This window comes from Haliaeetus leucocephalus, unplaced genomic scaffold, assembly GCF_000737465.1.
Source record: "Haliaeetus leucocephalus isolate CR32 unplaced genomic scaffold, Haliaeetus_leucocephalus-4.0 Scaffold473, whole genome shotgun sequence".
Taxonomy (NCBI): Eukaryota; Metazoa; Chordata; class Aves; order Accipitriformes; family Accipitridae; genus Haliaeetus; species Haliaeetus leucocephalus.
The window spans coordinates 7,724,982-7,745,687 of record NW_010972909.1 but is presented as its reverse complement, the minus strand read 5'-3'; the positions used below and the strand labels follow the sequence as shown (position 1 = coordinate 7,745,687).

Below are 20,706 nucleotides of genomic sequence, written 5' to 3'. Positions count from 1 at the left end.
TCCGGCGGTCGCGCTGTCCGGCAGCGCCCCCTGGCGGCCCGCCCCGCTGACGGCTGTGCTTTGCCTTGCAGGGCGAACGGGCCGGTACACGCTGATCGAGAAATGGCGGGACACGGAGAGGCACCTGGCCCCGCACGAAAACCCCATCGTCTCCCTCAACAAGTGGGGCCAGTACGCCAGCGACGTGCAGCTGATCCTGCGCCGCACCGGGCCCTCCCTGAGCGAGCGGCCGACCTCGGACAGCGTGGCTCGCATCCCGGAGAGGACTCTGTACCGGCAAAGCCTGCCGCCCCTGGCCAAGCTGAGGCCTCCCGGCGACAAGGCCATGAAGAGGAGGGAGCCGAAAAGGAAGTCCCTCACCTTCACCGGCGGGGCCAAAGGGCTAATGGACATCTTCGGGAAAAGCAAAGAATCCGAGTTCAAGCAGAAGGTGCTCAACAACTGTAAAACGACCGCCGACGAGCTGAAGAAACTGATCCACCTCCAGACAGAGAAGCTTCAGTGCATCGAGAAGCAGCTGGAGTCCAACGAAGCCGAGATCCGCTACTGGGAACAGAAGTACAACTCCAGCCTGGAAGAAGAAATCCTCAAGCTAGAGCAGAAGATCAAAAGGAACGAAGTGGAGATCGAAGAGGAAGAGTTCTGGGAAAACGAGCTGCAGATCGAACAGGAGAACGAAAAACAGCTGAAGGAGCAGCTGCAGGAGATGAGGCAGAGGATCCTGGAGTGCGAGAGCAAGCTGAAGGACTACGTGTCTCAGATCCACAACATGGAAAGTGGCCTTGAAGCAGAGAAGTTGCAGCGGGAAGTTCAAGAGTCCCAGGTGAATGAAGAAGAGGTCAAGGAAAAGATCGAGAAGGTGAAGGGCGAAATTGATATTCAGGGCCAGCAGAGTCTGAGATTGGAAAATGGCATTAAAGCTGTAGAAAGGTCTTTGGGCCAAGCTACCAAACGGTTACAGGTAAGAATGTCTTTTTTTTATCCGTAGCGAAAGAAAAGTCAAAGACGTGACTGTAATGAATTTCTCTCACACAGATTTGGAGCCCGTGACAGAAAACATGAGAAAGTTTCCACAGTGAATTGGGGTAAAAGGAAGAAAGTGTTGCTTTCATTTTCAAATTGCATTTCAGATTTTTTTTTTTTTGAAGAGCAGGCAGTGTTCATTTCACCTGTGTGCCTTTTGCTCACTCAAACCATCTGAAAAGAAAAACTAGCTGTTTCTTTGTCTTGGGATATCCACCAAAACATCTGCTGGTTTGTGTTCCTGGCCATTCAGAAGGCCAGCGTGGCCTGCAGGGTTAGTGCTGAGCGCCACAACACCTTTCACTTATTTACACGCTGGCTCAGTTGCTTTCCCTTCAGTTACAGCTTTGGTTTGCTACCATTCCCTGACTGCCTGGTGGCTTCTGAGAAATCACTCAAAGCATATCTTCACCGTGCAGTGGTCCGTGATAGAGAAACACCAGGGCTAATATCAGCCAAACTAGCATGGGCTGCACCCATGGCAATGCATCTAGCCACCTCGCCCTGCTGAGAGCGAGTGCTCACTAGCTCCAGTGAGGTACTGCTGTGCTACTGGGTCTGGCCTCTTTTACACCTCAGACAAATAATATCTCCTGTGTGAACAACAGCATGTTTAGGGCTAGCAGAGAATTGTACTGCTGAGTGCTAAAAAGGGGCTATAGTGCTCTTGACCTAATGCCTTTAAAAGTATTAGTCTTCAAACCCCTGTTGATTTGGGGGTAGATATCTTGAGGATTTAGGTCCTACATCTTAGCAGCTCACTGTTTGATATTGTTAAATTTCAGGGAAATTTGCACCATTATAGCCTCTTTTGAGGCTCAACTTCTGATTCTTGCTAGGTTTGCCACCAAAGTAGATGAATTAAACAGTCCAAAAGCAGCATCTGGATAGATGGATGTAGAGCTAAAATAACTGTTAGCTTACAGGGCTTTAGTTTTAGAGAGTAGCATCACCCTTTTCCTGTCTGACTTGCTGGTGTTCAGGATTTTATTTTCTCTACACCTCAGGCGTTTGTGGCACATGTATCAAAAGAGAATCCAGTCTCTTGCTTCCTTGCTAAAGTTAATGATATCACCTGGAACCTGATAGACAAGAAAGAATAAATATAAATGGAAATCTAGCTGCTAGCTGGATGAGGTGAAGGAAACGTTGTGGCTCCTGGAATTTTAATGTGCCCCATGTAAGACAGGACTGAGGCATCACGCATCAGTTTGAGTTGTGATTCTTGTTATATTCCTGGGGTTCACAGTTCCTGTGTTCTACAGTGCTGCAGTTGCAGTAAGGTGATGCTGCTGTGAATATGTAAAGCAATTTTGCACCCTTATTCCTGAGCAGCTAGAACCATGTCAGTATAAGCTGGTTTTATTCCACGAGGAGGGAAGAAAATGTAATCTTTTCATCCAAAACAAAATGGATAAAAACTGTAAGCAGTTTTGTCCATACTTAGATGTCCTAAGTTTCCAGACACACTACGCTTAAGGATTTGCACTAACAGAAAGCATCAAGTCCTCTTCATGTGTTTTACCTATCCTCAGTAACCCCCAGTGAGGCTATGATTGAGTTCAAAATTTTTCTCGCCTTTTCCCCCCCCCTATAGGCTAGGGTTTCACTTTCTTGGGAAAGTTTCCATTAAATTCAGATTCCCAAGCTTGTTCTAAACCTAGAGGTGCCCTAATCTAGAAGTCCAGGAGAAAATAAACTCAGCTCTGTATTATACAGTCTTGGGGAGGGTGGGGAATAGAGAAGTATTTTGTTGCATGCTGAAAGTTAAATATTAATATTCATAGAACTGCTGATTTGAAACTAGAAAAGTTGAGCATGGGTTTTTTTATAGACCTTTCAAGAAGGAAAGAAAATTTTGGTTTACTAGATTTCAAGCCATAAGAACAGGAAGGTGGCATTTTTTGGTAGCATGTGAGAAATTTCTAGTAATTTGTCCTACCTCTTCTTTCATTCCTTTTCTCTAGCCACTTCAGTGACATTACTTTCCAGCAATATGAGGCTATGTTCAGTTAAGGATCAGATGCAGCACTCTGCTTTCCCTGTTTCTAGAGAAAGTTTTTAAATGAAAAATAAGAAAAAAAACCCCAACCAAATCAAAAAACCAAAATCCTAACCTTCTTCAGGTAAAAAAATCTCACTGAAGTTTCACAATTAGATACTAAAATTTAAGAGTATAAACCAGTATGTTTTGGGGTGATACTTAATATTTTTACTCTATTTCCTGTGAAAGTTGAGAAATATCAAGAACAAGTTATTTATGATCTTAGTCCTGCTAACCTGCCTATTTTAGTGATTCAGGTTTTTAAAACTTAATTACCTTCAGTGGCAACTTTGTTGCAATCGCATAAAACATGGAGCTGTAGAATTAACATTGTAGTAAGGATAGTTGAGAATCTCCTGTGTCTCACCTGCTCAGTTGTAGAGTCTGAAATAAATTGAAGAATTTTTCTGTAGAATTGTCTTAAAATTTGGAGGTGGCCTGGTCTTCATTTCTCAGTCCAGTTTCTCCGAAATCTTGTAGCCAATGAATGGAAACACAAGTTTAGCACCGGAAGCTGAGATGAACTATGTGATATGCTGCATTGACTGAACAGGTCAAACAAACACGTAAGTGACAAAGCAATTGGCATTTAAAAGGTCCTAATTTAGACATCAGATTAGTTGTGTTAATTTTCTTATTAACTGTTGAATTCAGCCCTAACTGTGGTCTTTCTGCAAGTTTAAAGTGAATAAGGGCTGTGCTGTTGGGGACTGTTCCTAGAATAGATCCACAAAACTATTCTCTCCCAATCCTTGTGTGAGTTCATGTATAATTCTGCTTACACAAGATAATTGGGTAAAATACGGTTGACCCAACCTCCATCTCTTGCCAAAATGAAGACGTAGCAGTATGCACTGCATAGAAACGCCCACAGACGTGCTGCCTGGCATCTGGGTAGCTAGCCCATCCCCTGTGCAGCCAGGTAGGCAAAGCCCACCCTGGCTCAGGGCGGCGTGGGGAAATAATTGTAGTCTAAGGCTGTCATAATCTGTCGGAGCTGTATGTTTTGCATATCATGCCAGAATTACAGAGCCTCAAGGAAGATCTGAAATTATCATCTTCTGTGCTTGCAAAGGGGTGGTGAACCAGCCAGGATTTGGCCTCATTGTACAAAACACAGTATGCTTGCAGAGTGAGAGAGTTCTGTCCATAAAAATGTACACTCTAAATAGGAAACGCAAAGAACAAGAGGAGAAGGGAATTATTCTCCTTTTAGGAATAAGAACTAAATGAGCTGTCCAAGTCATGCTGGACACTTCTGGCAGAGCTAAGATTTGGTGCCAGACTGATGCTCAGTTGATGTATTTTTTTCAGAGTGCACAATATTACTATTATTTGCTCACATTTGTTGTGCCAATATTTTTCTCAGGTGATATGAGAAACATCTGCTAGTTGTCCAAGAAGCAACATAAACAGACCAGTAGTAACTAACCTCTAATAAGTAATAGTGAGTGTTGATTTGCTTTCTAGATTATGAGAGTAAAATATCTTTCAATTCTTTTGCTTGCATTTGAATTTAAAAATTGGAGACTTTCTCATCAAAAGGAGAAGTGTTAGTTGCCCAGTTGCAAACAGAGTCTTGAAATGCTGCTTTATGCTCGCTACTGCTCAGCAGATGTTTTCTCTTTCCTGGCAGGACAGGGAACAAGAACTGGAGCAACTGACAAAGGAGCTGCGACAGGTCAATCTCCAACAGTTCATCCAGCAAACGGGAACGAAGGTGACGGTGCTGCCGGCAGACCCCGTTGAGGTGGAGGCCCCGCATGTAGAGCTTGAGAGAGGTGCAGCACTCAGAATGCTTTTGGTGGGCGGGAGAAGGGGATGGCAAAGCGTTTACCATGCTGCATTAATGCTGGCACTCATATGTGAAGTGAATGCTCTGTTAGCAAAGAAGTTAGCAAAATATTAAGAAAGCACGGTATCAAATATTTCTTTTCATTCCAAGGGTTTAGCAAGCTATAAATAAAGCATAGTATGTAGATAACTTCTCTCCTGCTGTGCCTAGGCATGTGTGTGTTTGTCCCATCAGTAACCCATTAGGCCAGTAGCTTTCAAGTGTGGCTGCTATGGCTGCAGGCATGTAAGCTGGCACACAATATGATTGCATGTCTGACGTTGCTGTTCATCTAGGTTCTTCCTCTTCTAGTGGGATGTGTTGTCAAAGTAGAGAAAGGAATGTGTCTGGATCTTAAGAAATCCCAGACGGCAGCTGCACAGGAATAGGGGCTAATCCAGCTGGGCTGCCAGCCATCCAGAAGTCCCGCGCAGATGGCTGTTATGGCATGTGCAAATTGACTTTGCCCTAGTGAGATCAGTGCATTCTGCACATGCCCACATCTGAATTCAAAATTTCCTAGACAGAAATACAGGAGCATGTTGATTGCGTGTCAGAACTGTGGCAAAAGCAGAAACACCTTTGCCGTGGCTCAGCCTCTGCTGTGGTGTGCTTTGTCTAGCACCCTGCTTGCAAGGGGCCTGTTTCCTTCCGCATTCTCCTTAGCTGGTTCTGTCCCTTCTCTCAGAAAACTTTCTAACCAAAAGGCATTGGGACAGTAGGGAGGTGGGGAGAGAAGAAGAGACAACCAGGCCTTAAATGTCAGCACTTGTACGAACTTTCTCTTCTAAGTGGGTAGGAAGCTGAGGCTTTGAGTTACGTTCTTTCTGCACATTACTGTATAAATGCATTGTGTGTATCCGTGTGCATGTTCCTTGTGGGAGGGTAATTATATTGCGTAGGTATATCTTTCTGTTTTGAAATGAGTAGGAAGTGTGCACCTTAGATCTCATCACTTCCTAGTTGGGCATGTGAATGTTTTGTTGCATGTGGTATTAGTTTTTCTAAACTGCACTAAGGGCACCAGTAAGCAGGGAGAGGAGTTCTACAGACATCTCCCGTGACGATGACTTCTGTAACTGCCTGTTTTCTTGCGCAGAGCCAACATTTCAGTCTGGGTCACTGAAGCGCCCTGGCTCGTCGAGGCAACTCCCCAGCAACCTTCGGATTCTACAGAATCCCCTGTCATCTGGTTTTAACCCAGAGGGCATTTATGTATGACAGTACATACCTCTTCTGGAGAGGACGTAGCAAGGTACCCCGGACAAGATACACTTTTGTTTTATTCTGCCAATGATGAATGGAAGAAGAATTTATTTTTTTTTTGTTAAGCCACCATATTTTTTTTTCTTCTTCCCCCAACACACCACTTGGAGCCATACCCTGTGCACTGATGCTAAAGAGACAGAGGAACTGTCTGGATTCGTAATTGGCAAGGATGAACTTGCTGTTAACGCAGCTAGAGTGCAAAAACCTTCATTTGTTTTTGCCACTTCAGAAGTGTTTTGGAAAGTATTGTTCCTTGTATAGGCATAAATAAAAGACTGAGGGTGAAGGAAACCATGTATGCAACTGATCTGAGGTTTAATTTATTCCCTTTAATCAATGGACGTGTGAATGTTGACCTTTTATATTTTTATTTTTAACTTGTGGATAATCACGTTTGGCTGTATGTCAGTCTGACAAGGTGATGTTAATTTGTGTGTACAAACATCCACCATTTGATCAAGTACAACAACTTGCAGAGTTCTGTGGAGTGCTGAACCATTACAATGGTTTCTCACCGCTGACTTTGTTAATTTCTGTTGTGGGTCATAATATGTCATGTTCCATCCATTGCTACCTTTTAAGGCTTGAAAAGTGAGCTTCTGGGATTTACTTGCTGTTGAATCTGCCTTGAATGAAGCACCTAGTGTTCAAAAGATTTATGGGATTTAAACCTTGGCTTGGTAAAAATATTTCCAGCATATGATTGAGGATGCACTAGTTAGATGATATTTTATTATATAGAATGTATATTTGAAATATTTTGCCACATTGTATATGCCTTTTGAGAAAAGAACAATGTAAGAAGTTGTCTTCATGTATCTTACCAAAAGAGAGTTGGAGGCTTTCACTGTGTGTGATTTTGTACTTTATTTTTTCCACTAGCCATTACAGTGTTCTTGTTTTGCAGTAAATCTTGCTCTTGGAGGAGAAAAAACCCCACAAGACAAATGCGCATCCTCTTCCAGAATTCACTCAAGTTTTGTGGAGGGAAGAAACCTGGCAGAGAGTCCTGTGAAGTCAATAGCAGAGCTTCTACTGACTTGAGTGGGGCCAGGATTTCATTCCAGGTCCCCTGTGTTAAATGGTAGACGTTTAGCCTCTTTGAAAGATGTATTGCTGCTCAGTCACTTACAGAATATAAAACTTAAAAACAGGAAATTCACACATTTGGTAGTCTTTTTTTTACAAAACGTGAAGAGAGAACATTATCGTCTCTTGATGTCACTCTAATGCAATCATGCAGAAAGTAAAACACTACCAAGTAGCATATTGGTTACAGGCCTTGAAATTAGATTGTTGAAGTGGACACCAAGTTTGTAGAGAAAGTGACTGGCATCAGTGGGACACGTTGTATGCATACCTTAGGAGGCTGGCCTCATGGGTGAGTTAGAGAAGGGATGGGCCTTGCCTAGTTGCATTTGGATTTCCTGTTCTAACAGCAACTCATACCATCATCCCCGCCTTTGAGATCCCCTTGAAGTGAGAGGGGGTCACCGTGCTTTCACTGCAGTATTGAATACCTGGCCTTCAGTCAGTGGCAAAATGACAGAACTCCTGATGTCTGGTAGGGTCAGGATTTTACCGCTGATAGGAAACTCCAAGCTTTTTGCCATAGAAAATACTTAAGAATTCTTAACTCCTAGCATCCTCTTGTGTTGATTTACTGATGTGCAGATAAATGTTAATTTAAGTTTCCTTTTTTAAAAAAAGGAGCTTCCTGACAAATGGAAGTTTTATAAGATAAAGTAGAAGATGAAGGACTCTTGAGTGTTTAATGCATTTTTTTTCCCTTGCCACTTACTAATGGCATCATATATTCTAAAAATGCTGCTGTATTTAGACTAACAGCAACAGATAAGGCTGTGAATATATAAAGGACCTTTCCAAATGGACTCTGAATTTTTACTGTTTAACTTATCAGGTCTTTGCACCGTGGCCCCCCCCCCCGCCCCATGAGCAAACTGGACAATGACATTTTCCTACCTGAGGAATCTTTGCAGTGCTCACAGATTTTACTGTTAGTTTATCACAACTTTGTGCTCATGTTTACTGTGCCCATAACTTTGTATTAAAAAAAAAAAAATGTGTGTGTGTATATATATATAAAAAAAGTATAAAATATACATAGTTTGGGGACAATATCTGTCCAAGGTACTTGAGCATATATGCCTTACATTCTGGGCTCAATTTACAGAAATAAAATGGCCCTCTCCAGTGGATATCTTGCATCTTCAGCACCTCTTGATGTTAGAGAACTGAGGCACGCAGCACCTTGCAAAGTCTGGCCCAAATTATGCTGCATGGGGGTGGGGGGAAATAAAAGAAAAGCCTGTTGCAATTTCAGTCTTGTACTGAGATGAAGTATTTTTAAGGCAGATCCATACTTGCCCAGCTGATATTTTTGTCATACTTTGTGACTAGCCTATCTCCCACAGATGTGCAGTTTGAGCTGAATTGGGCTCTTGCATTGTAAAAACTGCTCTGTTTCTCTGCCAGGTTATTCTTTAAGATGGAGGGAGGAGGAAAAAGGATTAAAAGGAAGGGTAAGAGCAGCTTTGGAGGGCTTAAGTTATGGCTTTGTAATAGAATCAAGGAAGGAATTTGCCATTTAAGTTAAAAAATAGCACCTGCTGACTGCAGCAGCTGTTTGACAGAGGGGCCAGCCTGGAGCTGGCTCAGGAGTGGCCACTGCATCATCACTGAGTGGACTCTCCTTGTCAGGGCTTTAGCATATGTCAAGGTGATCTGAAAAACATTTACAGCTTCAACCACAACTTTGCTGTTGTGGCAAAGGAGAGGCTTTGGTATCCAAACCTGTCATTTGTGAGACACTGACAAATTCCCCTGTCCCCACCATACTCCTCTTGCTTATTGAATTTCACCCAGGCTAAAGTTCTGTAGCATTTTCACCCTCTCTGTAAATAAACCAAAACGAAATGGCATGCCCTTGCATTAAATGTGAATTGAAAAATGTATTACAGTTATAAAAATTCCTCACATTATGGTGTTGAGTTTTGCTTCTGATCAACTGCAGAACCTCACTCTTTCTTTACAAATGTAGAAAAATTAATTTTCAGAAGCGTTTCAAACCTACTTATGGGGCATTAGCAGAAAGGAAGCTACACATATTGATTTTAACAAGTGCCATACTATTTACTGGGCAGCATGATAAGAAATGGGGTTTTTTGCTTGCATTAAATAGTTGAATACACAAGCACTATTTTCCAGTGCACGGGGAATTTATATGGAGAACTTCTGTAATTTATTACTAATGGAAATTAACTGTGTTACCTCTCTGATCCATGAGGATACAGTTTATTTTTGCTGGTAATGCTATGTTGTTAGGGGAAAAGGCGGGGGGCATTGACCGTTTGAAAAGCCAGTAGGTTAAGGCTAAGGTAAACATTCTGAATGCCTGAGCAAGGGAGAAACCCAAGTCCCACTCTGAGAAGTCAGCTAGGAACCTGCCTTCCATTATCTTTCAGTGGGACTTAGGTTCCCAAGTGCCTGAATTGCTTCTGGAAATGGTATGTTAGCTTTGCGATTACTTGCTTTTCTAAACCCTAGCAAGTTGGAAGGAAGTTCTTGAAGGGAACTACCAGTAGCATTAGCAATATGCAAAAAAGCTTTTGTTGTGAGGTGAGAGGGAAAAGATCCTTTAGTGAAATAAAAATCTCTTGGGGCAATAATTGCCTTGTTTTTAGTGTGAAAAGTATTGCATTATTTTAGTGAACTGGGATCGTATGAGTATGAGCAAAAAAATTGATCCTGTAATTTTTAGTGAGTTATCTTGAAGCATATAAATTCCTGATGTGCATTAACTTGAGTGAATTGGGCCTTAATGATCCATGTAAATAACAAAACTGTATTCAGATATTTTTTCCAGAAAATAGTCTCTAATGGTCTGTACTGTATTAAAATAAGTGTCAAAGTGTTACTTTTATATTACACTTTTTTTTTTTAAGAACATTGAAACATGCATGTTTATTCTATTTGCTACAGTATTTTAATGTTTTGGATGAAGGCCATCGGTTGTATGGAGATGACAAAACAATCATTCTGTCTATTTATTCAGTATTGCTGCTTAAAGTTTTCAAAATAAAGCTTTCAATGCCAATATAGTGACTGATTGAAAGCTGTTCTAGCTCTCTTCAGGTGTTTTTTCTATGTTTATAGAAAACTAAATAAGTGAAACTTGGTATATAAACTGTTATACCAGCAAAGAATTATTGCAATAATATTGTGGGGAGGGGTTGGGGTAAGCGTGTGTAGTATATACATAAATGTATGCATGCAGCGGATGCATTTAGGTCTCAAGTAAATGGAGTGCTGAAGAATGTTCGAATCCTTTGTGGCTTTGCAAGCAACTTACACGTGCGATCAAATACTGGTTAGTGCTGCATGCCAGTGTGCAGTGCTTGTGAGGGGCAGAACAAGCAGAGGTGGTCACAAAGGATCAGCTTGGAGCCCTTTGAACCAAATGGGATTTAAGCACATTCTTGAGTATTCCATAGATGCGTTCCTGAATTGGGCCTAAAAGCATGTTCTGATACAAAAATCTTTCAGTTGCAGTAAGGTTGCCTCGGTTCAAGTGTAGCTGGTACCTCTGAAAATTTGAGTAGTTCTGAGGTGGATCAAGTACGCCTGCTCTATTGGTAAAGGGTATCAAAATGCAGAGAACGTTCACCCTCATGATCACCCCGTGAAACTACTAACTAGGGGTTCTGACTGGAAGATTTGAGTTGCTGATGCTTTAACCTAGAGAAGCAACATAAACTAACTGTGAAAACACGAGTAAGCATTTTATTACTGCTCTGCTTCAATGCAAGATGAAAATCTGTATTATATGTAACTATATTTTTTGTCATTTAAAAAGCTTCTATTTTTTATTATTCTCATGAATGGTTGACAAAATATATTGGATATGCTCCCATACAATAAATTCCCCTCTGAAACTTTGGGTCTTTACAGTTCATGGTTTGCTGGAATTGCAGTGTACATCTCGCGCACATCTCATGATACAGCTACTGGAACTCTTTCTGTCAAAGAACACTTAGCCTGAAAGCAGGCCAAGGTAATGCTTGGTGTGTCCAGAACTAGAACACTTTCAGAAATGGCTGTGTGTCAAGCATTAGGACACAATGAACACTCCTAAATGGCAATTTACTTGGAGGTGTGGGACACATGACTGGTTGGTGTGGGGCCTCTATGGCAGACAAGAGAGGTCCTCTACCATAAAGTGTGCACATGCTCTATTTTTCATCAGATACAGCCCAGGAACTACAAGAGAATGGAGTAGGTTGTTTTCAGCTGAGGAACTGTTACTAAGATTAATATTAATCCTGAACAGACAGAATTGGTCAGTGACTCAGATAAAGTGTAACTTAAAGAGGCAGGGGTTTGTTTGGAGATGATCAGAGAGAGGAATTGAATGTACAGAATCTTCACACAACAAATAGAAGGTGCACAGATGCTTTGGGGAGCAGGAAGAAATTAAGCTTTGAACAAGGAACTGAAGACCTGATTCAGGCTTTGTCCTTGTGCTGAAGACCAGAAGGCCTGTGCAGATCACTGGAGATCATTTGAGTTAATCAAGGCAGGGAACTTGCTACAGCTGGGGACTTGTGAGTTAAACCATCCAAATGCAGTCCTTAGTCTAATATCCCAACAAATGGCTTTTCCTAAGCCAAATGGAGCCTAATCTCATTAGATGTGAGGGAAAAATGAGCTAACAGTAGTAGCTCTGTTGACTGGCGATAAGACAAAGAATGTCATGAGCTTCACTGAAACCCTAGCACGTGGCATGCATATTGGCAGGACCATGTAAGTTGTAGAGGACCTCTGCTCTGAAAGGTACCGTTTTCTGCTTCTGTGCAAGCCAGCTGGCTGGGTCTTATAGTAACTAAGGTTTCCCAGCATGCTCAGTAGAGCCAGGGGTACAGCTAATGGTTCTGATCTTTTGCTTTGCCTTTAAAGAACAAAGTGGTATATTTGCACGTGACTGCTGCAGCACTAACTAGCTCAGTGTAACTGGAGCACTAATGAGTTGCAAAACCACACCAGACAATGGTCCATTTCATTTAGAAGCTGTACTGAGTTGTTCTGCCTGCCTATCTTTGTCAGCTAGGTGGTATTTATAATCCCAATTTTTAATGACTGTATCAACGAAGTTGTCTAGTGTCTGAAGTATGGCACAATGAGCAACAGTCCCCATTATTGCCTTTCTTGAAAATGATATATTTGCTACCTCTGGTATTGTAGTTAGTGTTAATGAGTATTTTCTGGGTCAACCACTGCTTCATCATTAACTTTCTCCAGAAATGCTGGATGGAGACAAAACTAAGCTGGTCTGGTTTGTTCCATTTTTCCAGGTGGGTATGCAGGGTACTTTCTTCCAACCTCTGCAGTGAGTTCCCTGTTCCATGTGCTGTCAGCCATCTGCAGCATTGATTTGTTAAATGTGAGTTACTATCCGGTGGGTGACTTGAAAAGAACCTTTTCAGCATGTGCTAGTGCAACAAGGAACTTGATGCAAACGGAGATGATAAACTTAACCGAGCAACCTCATCACTTGTCTGATGAACTCAGACGCTGCCTGTGTCCTCATGCCACTTCTGGTGGATCTGTCTGTGCCTCCCCCCAGGCAGGAAACCTCCTTGCTGTCATGCAGACAGCCCTGGTGTTTCTCTCCCGTGAATGTGTATTTGCTCTGCACTGACTCCTCGCTAAGACAAATGTCTGTCCTTCATGCAAACTAAAGTTTGATTTGTAGAGGCTTTTCTGATCTGAATCCCTGGCTATGCAAAGGTTGCAGGGATCTCTGCAATCTCTGGCAGAATGAGAGTGTCATCACAATATCATCGCACTTTTTTTGTTCAGTCATCTAGAAGCTGACAGAGGTGAAGTACAGCTACAGCAGAACAGGTTTTCAGCTGCAAGAGCTGGCAGTTGGGTGTTAATCTCTAGTATTTGCTTTGGTCCACATGGGTTAAGTGTAGGAGACTTTGATTTCAGTTTCCAGTCCTCTGAGTCACAGGTATGTCAAGGAGAAGCAGAGTTATGAAAACAACGTGAAGTCCAATCAACAGGACAGATTCCTGTATGGTAACACATATTCGACCTGCAACAGTTAACAAGCTATGTCTCACACCCCTATCTCATAATGTAATTACTTTATTAATTACCTATGTATTAGCTTGTTCCCCAAGAGCATGCCTTCATATATACTGTTCCTGCAAAATACAGAGTGATGCTATTGTTCAAGCTATAGTTTTCCCTTTCCGTGCATCTTTTTTGCATGTGCTATTTTGTGCTGGTTGTTTCAGCTACACACTTTGTCTTGCTTTACCCCTCTGCAGAAGGAGGAAGGCAATAAGTAATTGGAAGACTTAGTGAGCAAATGCAATATAAAAGATCTAATATTCAATCCTGGGTCAAGGTGGAGGGAAGAAAAGTTTTCTATGATTTCTTTTTGATGAGCAAAAGTTTGAAGAAAAATATTCAGAAGAACTCCAGCTGGGCTTACGAAAAGTCCACTTAAAAAAAAACCCCTTATCTAATGAAACAGAAATGACTGCCAATAATTACCTGCCTAGGTATTTTAAAAGGGAGGACTTCTGGATAAAACAAAAAAAAAAAAAGGGGGGGGGGGGGAACACCAAGTAAAACACCTTTCACCTGATTTGTATTTGTATTTGCCCTGAAGTCCCTTTCACTACCCATGTGATGGAAAGTAAAAGGAATCATCCAGCTTTGGAGCCACTGACATGGTATCACAGGGTACCATGAGTAGCTGTTGCTAAAATAAAATTCAGGCCAGCCTTTAAGTGGGGAATAACAGGAATTTCTTTGTTGTTGCCTATGAAGCTTCTCATAAGTTACTACCTGTCACAACCTGCAATAGCATATCCCTTTTATCAGGTGTACCAAACTGCTTTTCATTAAATGTTATGTGCCCAGAAGAGGTGATTTGACTTTAGCAGTCACAATCAACCTGAGGTGAACTTTGATCAATGAGGTAGAACTGCCCCTTCTGGAAAGCTGAAGAGAAACCCGAGAACACCAGCGGACCTTCAACTAGGCTTTGTTGCTACAAAGTTGTCTTAACTGTTCTCTTGAACTAGCAAATCTGCATCATGGTTACCAAGACTATGACCTGGATTCTCCATTGTCATGTAGCTTGTCTCATGTACAAAATGAGCGTGGAGACAGCCACACAGCTAAATGGGAAAAGTAACAATGTCCATTAGCTGTACAGCTGGTGTGAAAGGTTACACTAGATGCAGGGCACCAGATAATCGTGTCCCCTCAACTCTCTCACAACACTGCAGTTACAACAAGGTCTACACGAGAGGGCAGCAATACATGCTGGCATGCCTGCACCGGCGTAGCTGCATAGCTAGTTGAAAAGCAGATTTTCTAGGCATATATGGCACATGATAAAGCATCATGTAAAATGCGCAATATTCCATCTTTAAATATGTTCTTTCAGAAAGGACACAATAATACTTATAAAGAACCATGTCCTCGTCACAGTGTGTGTGTAGCTGACGTACAAATGATCCAATTCCTGCAGTCTCTGTGAGGAGGGCTCAGGCCTGGTAGCTTTCTGAAACCTGTACAGATGTGGGTTGGAACATTCCATTTTAGAGATTATCCTGTGCCTGGCATATTTGCCTGGGACTGGGAAGCTCTTGTTTCATTTCCCAGCTCTGCCACAGATTTCCTGTGTGTGACCTTGGGCAAGCTACAATAACCCCTCTGGATTGGAGTCCCCCAGCTGTAAGCTTGAGATAATACTGCTTCATCCCCTTTGACTTTGTCTATATATACTGCAAGCCCTGTGGGGAACAGCATCTCATTTCCTATTTGTTTGGCAAATAGCACTTAGCACAATGTGGTCCTGATCTGGGCTGTGCCGTCTAGATGCTACTGCAATGAGGTATATTTTTATATCATACCAAGAGGATAACAAGAAGTCACTCTGGGTTAGTTTTACCTTACAGTGAGAGCAAGATGCAGGCGTGCTGAGGGAAGCCAGGAGTTTCTGAAGGTGAATTCTTGTTTAGCTTTAAATGGATTTCTTTTTCTAAAGAGGTAAAAAGGAGAGGCAAGTAAAGGAATAAAACATTCTCATATCAACTTTTGCTCAACTCTTTTCTTCTTGCAAAGTGATGCTATTACAAGAGACAGCCTAAATCCTTGGGAGTGTGTTGCATCTAATTGATAGAAATGATTGACCAAGCAGGCTGAGATTTGCTTGGCGGTCCTAAATGTTCCAGTGTTTCCACAAGTCTGATGATGTTCTAACAATGTGCATGCAACTAGTAATCCACCATGACAGGTTGCCATTTCATGGTTTTCTGTAGATACCCAAGTGCCATTTGGTATTGGGGGCTGAAGAGATAAAGTATGCAAGAGTTAGAATTGTAGGAGAGTGCTTTCTGTTTGTTTGTTTCCTGATCCAAAGTGTTTTCTACATGCTCCCAATAAATTTAACTCACAAACACTGCTGCACTTACTCTGGAGACCTGCACAGAATGAGCACTCTTCAGCGTGCCTTAGCACAGAGACTCTACCCTACTGCTCAGTTCTGAGATTAAAGATCATTTTAAGATGTTGCCATCTGAACCCATTTAAGTAATAATTAGTGCAGCTGCCAGCATTTGACAAGGTAATGAATAATCTGTCCCACGTCATTTTAGCTAATGTCCTGCTCCATAAAGTTCTTGCTGCTACCTTTGTCTGTGGTCATCTGAGGAACTATACAGCAGGAAGCACCTCCTTCTAGGAATACATCTTTCCTTTGGTAGATAAAATGGACTTGGCCTGGCCCAGGCATGCAGTCACACAGAACAAGCACATACTTCAGGCACTGTGAGTAACTGCAAAACCAGGCTCAGTAGCCTGAGAAGCGTGAGTACCCAGTGAAATTGCTTGTTTGACCTATCTTTGCTCATTGTTGGAACACAGCGTAACACTCCCAAGAAATAAAAACTATCTTCTTATGTTACTATCGTTGAGTAACAGTGACCCCAAGCATATATATTTTTTATATATGTACACATACACACACGTATGTGTATGTAGTCAAGTCATTGTATAGCATTATCCCTTTTGTCAGCTAGGGAAACTATGGCCCAGGGCAGTGAAGGGCCTTCACAGAAGGAGTACATGCCCTTCATCTCCATGTACTTATGTTTGTATACGGATCTTTCACTAAAAAGTGTGTTCTGATCACACAGAAATAGAGTTGTCCAACAATGGTTCAGTCAGGCTGGAGGGTCATCTGGCCTATAGCAAGAGCTGAATGGGCATAGGCAGCACAACAGTAAACAGTACCCTTGGTCTGGAGTTACCAAAATAACCTATTCAGAGGGGAAGCTTTCCCTAACCCTTCAGTCAAAGGTTAAACCTCTTCCTGATAGCAAAATATTTATCTCCCTTCCAAACTAAATAATGTAAGCACTTCAAAAGAAGTGACTCTTAATTTCTCCTTTTGCAAGTGTTGTGCCAGGTTTGACCAATAAAGCTTTTACCTTTGAGATCTAATTAGTCTGTTCTAAACTTGAAGCTTTACTCTGCAAAATCAATGTTGTCATCTACCATTGATTTTAGCACACTGGTTTCAGCATATGCAGAAGGAGTTCAGCTCCTTGCAGAATTAAAACCCATTTTAAGTTCTTTGGCAGGGACTGCAAAGCAGGGAAGTCAAAATTAACAACAATAATAACAAGCTACTCTATGTTAAAGTGTCAGGTTTGTGTTTTCTTGTAGTGCACATCATCAAGACTCTGGTTACCTCCATCAGTTTTTAACCATCACGATGTAAAATATTCTTAGAGCCTGAACTAAGAATAAGGGAAAATTTCCTGGCGTTGTTCTGTCTCATTTTGGCTATAGAAATGCACATGCTCCCTGATGCACAGAGGATGGGCTCACTGCATTTCACTTCCTCCATATCTGATCAAAGCTGGAAGGTGAAAAGGAAACTGAGGGGTATTAGTAAAAGGAACTCCATCTGAGCAATGCAATTCTGGAGTGGCTGTGTTTGGGGTTAAAAATTTGAGTCTGTTCTAATTTCTTCTTCAGGTAAATGTAGTTAGCTTATTGCTTCTCTTGTCAGCATATGCAAGTTACCTGTTGTGCTAGAAAAGCCATGCAGCAAAACTAGAAAGACCCAACTGTGATTATATTTAGATTTGAAGCCACCCAAGAAACTACAGTAGTTTGAAACCATACACCCAAAAAAGTTGGCATTTCACAGTGGTGTTCCTGCTACGGTTCACTACTGCATGGCTGAATTGCAGTTTCACCTACCTCGTGGTACTGGTAACAGGGATAGATCAGAAGGAAAAAAAGTGTTCCTGTTCTCAGCTGTGCAGCATGCAGTTGTGAGGCAGTGGTTCTGAACTGCCTTTCTGTTCCTCTGCTCCTTTGGGCCCAGCCAGAAGCTTGAGACTCTCCTGTAACATGGAGGTGCCTTCAGTCAAGGGAGCTGGCTTGCATTTTGAAGGCACTGTCACGTGGACACGTCGGGAACATCTGCGGAAAGGGAAGAGATCCCGTCTTTACAGGCTTGTACAAATACAAATGATTTGACTGTACCCATGAGGAAAAATGCTAGGGTAGCCCTAAACTACCACTGTGCTGTCCCAGACCAGGCAGCTTTGTTCCTGGAGAAGGTATAGATGATCTCTGAGTAAAACGAAAGGAAGGGACATGCAGCACCTTTTCACTGACTTTGACAGGCAACTGAATTGCCCTCTACCCTGTTGAATGTATTGCCCTGGGGTTACTAAACTCAAGCAACCCCATGACATTACTGTGTACTTTAAAAAACAGTTATTGCTGACTCGGCATGTTCAGCAATCACAGCAAACAGCTGGACTCTTGGAAATACCTTCTGGGCCTGGCAGGACACTGATGGGAGCACGCTTCCCATAGATGGCTCCTGGGGCACGGCACACAGATTACTCTCAAAGGTCATTTTAAATAACTGTACTTACCTTGTAATTTACAACACCGGAATTGGCCCCGTGACCAGTTGTGTTAGGCATTTTGCAAAGCCACTTCACATTTTGCAGGCAGATGAATATATCTTTACTTTCTTATTTCTCCACTCTGTAGAAGAAATTGCAATCCGAACATACGGGTTCTTTCTGTTGTGCTAAGGAGCAGGAATACGTGCAGCCCAGGTACACACAAACACATTTTTCTTTACAGATGGGCTAGGGGTAGCCATGAGGATTATCTAACGATGGCAGCTTGTTAGGCCATGGTAGCTGCTTCTCTCTCAGATGTCAGGAGATGTTGAAGGATGCACAGGCAGCCTTAACTCTGACCCTTGCCCACACACATTCCCATACTCTTCAGTTACCTTGGTAGCACCTGTAATAAGCAGTTCTTGCCTAGTCTACATACCTTTTCTATTTTTTAAGCAGTGTGTTATTAAACAGTTTTTTCCTACTCGTGGTGGTACATACCCCTCCTACAGATGCTGCCTTCCTGACTTCATGGTGGAAACTGAAGCCCTGATTGTAGTGCATTCAGCATGACAGACCCAGCAAACTGCCTGTGTGTCAAAACCAGAGCATCTGTAAGAGTCTGCAGTACTGGAAAAACCAACTCAACCTCACATTCATGCTTTCAGTCCCCTGACTCATAGCAGCTTCTCCCTAGAACAACAGAGGGCACCACTCTTCACACAAAAAGCTGCAGCTGGAAAAGGAGCAACCCTGCATTTAAATAACAGTTTGGCAACTAGAACATTTCTTTCTCAGTAGGTGATCGGGAGTGAATATTCTTCCTCCAAGGAGGTTCACCTCTGCATCTCCCACTCCCTGTGGAAAGGCCCTGGCCAAAAGCTCTTCTCAGAGATGTGTGTACTGTTTCTCTTGTGGATCTTGTCCTAGTTTGCACAGAATAAATAAGCAGTCACTTACTGAGAAATAGCTTTAGCCTATTGATTAGGGTCTTCACTTGGGGGAAGAGGAAACTAGAGTGCCAGTTCCTACCCCAGCTCGTGTGAAGATCTGTTTTTATTCCAGTGGGTTTGTAACATAAAATGCATAAACATGCTGCAAAGCAGGGCTGGAATCTAGGTTTCTCCTCTCAGATGACTGTGTTATCTTCTGATCATTCTGTGCTGTCCAACAGGTGCCTCCAGCCGCAGCCTCCCCTGCCACCTGGTGAATGCTGCCACCGCTGACAGTTTTGAAATAAAGGCAGCAAATCTAGTTCAGCTGTTGAAAAACACACTGATTTGCGCACCTACCACCATGAAAGGCTTTACGGCTGAGGTCAGAGTAGAAGGCAGTCATTATGGTCTGAGGCCGAGAACATGCAGGGGATATGGATGTGTCCTATTAACTAGTTTGTACGGCTCTCTTCTGGTCCCACTGGCTGCAGTGAATTCGTGTCCCAAGCAGCTGTCCGCAGGGTGGCCGTGGCTGTCACGTAGAACCTGGCAGGTCCTGTGTCCAGACTGTCACATGAACAGCAGCAGGATTATGCTGCGGCCGGGACCAAGGTCTGCTCTGGGCCCCTTGGCTGTGGTAGGAAGCAAACTAGCAAGAGCTGCCGAGGCTGGTATCGGTGCCTCTCCCTGGCCCAAGCCGGAGAGTCCATGGGATGCCATTCATGGTCCTCCAGCCTTGGGCTTTCTGAGTTACGTCTCAGAAACACACGTACATGGGAGGACTGGCTACATGACAGGCAGGGTGAGGGAGGACTGGCAGCTACTAAATAAATAAAAACTTCAGTTATATAAAATGTGTAGCAGATTCTGCTAGGGAGTTAAGCACTCCTGGTGCTAAAGTCCTTTCATGAAGCTACGAAAAGGCTGGGGGAGCTCAAAAGCTAGTATGGTTTTCCAGTGGCATCATCTGTGCTAATAAAAGGTCTTGCCTTCCCCTACAGACCATGCTTCGCTCACATCCATAGGCCTTCACAGTAACAACATTACTATTTGAGAAGAATCAAAGTGAAAAAACAGCCTCTACTAAGGAGTTCCCTCATTATGGTTTATTAGTCCTCCAGCTGATGCCCTCAAGGGCTACAAACCTCTTGGTCTTTGTTATTTTCTGTACAAGGCGGCGGAACTGGTCCACACCTGCGTAGCATTGCATTCTGTTTGCTCAAAACGCATTGAGCAAAGCTCTTGAATGCCAGGACTCCGAATCCAACTTGTTTTAAACCTTGAATGCCACCCCCGGGCAGTGCTAAAACTTATCATCTCCCCTAATCTGCAGTGGCATTGCTGGCGTTATTAGCTCTACGCAATCCAAAGGCCACGAGTGCCACTTTGCCGCAAGTACATGGTACGCTGGAGGGGTGCTTGGAGGGACAAAGGCAAATTCAGTTTCCTCACAAGGCCGTCGAACCACCAAGCCCGCGCGGGGCTGCCAAAACGCGACCGATCCGTGTAACGGGTTTGCCTGTCGGCCGGGGGCTCCGAGTGAAGCTGTACCCGACCCGGGTGGGTCCCGAACCCCCGGAGGTCGTCCGTCGTCGTCGTCGTCCCCCCGCGGCGGTG

The 20,706-nt window shown here is 43.0% G+C and overlaps 2 protein-coding genes across 2 annotated transcripts in view; one reads left to right on the top strand and one right to left on the bottom strand.

Moving 5' to 3' along the window:
• RASSF8 (Ras association (RalGDS/AF-6) domain family (N-terminal) member 8) overlaps positions 1 to 7,017 on the top strand; it is an 18,098-nt gene extending 11,081 nt beyond the window's left edge. Inside the window, exons 2-4 of the mRNA XM_010575418.1 lie at positions 72 to 961; positions 4,704 to 4,848; positions 6,001 to 7,017. Coding sequence (XP_010573720.1) covers positions 72 to 961; positions 4,704 to 4,848; positions 6,001 to 6,122 — 1,157 coding nt within the window. The 3' untranslated portion in view covers positions 6,123 to 7,017. The remainder of the gene's footprint in view (positions 1 to 71; positions 962 to 4,703; positions 4,849 to 6,000) is intronic.
• The window catches only part of BHLHE41 (basic helix-loop-helix family, member e41), a 51,049-nt gene that overhangs the window by 22,463 nt on the left and 7,880 nt on the right, over positions 1 to 20,706 (bottom strand). The gene's annotated exons all lie outside the window — the stretch shown is intronic.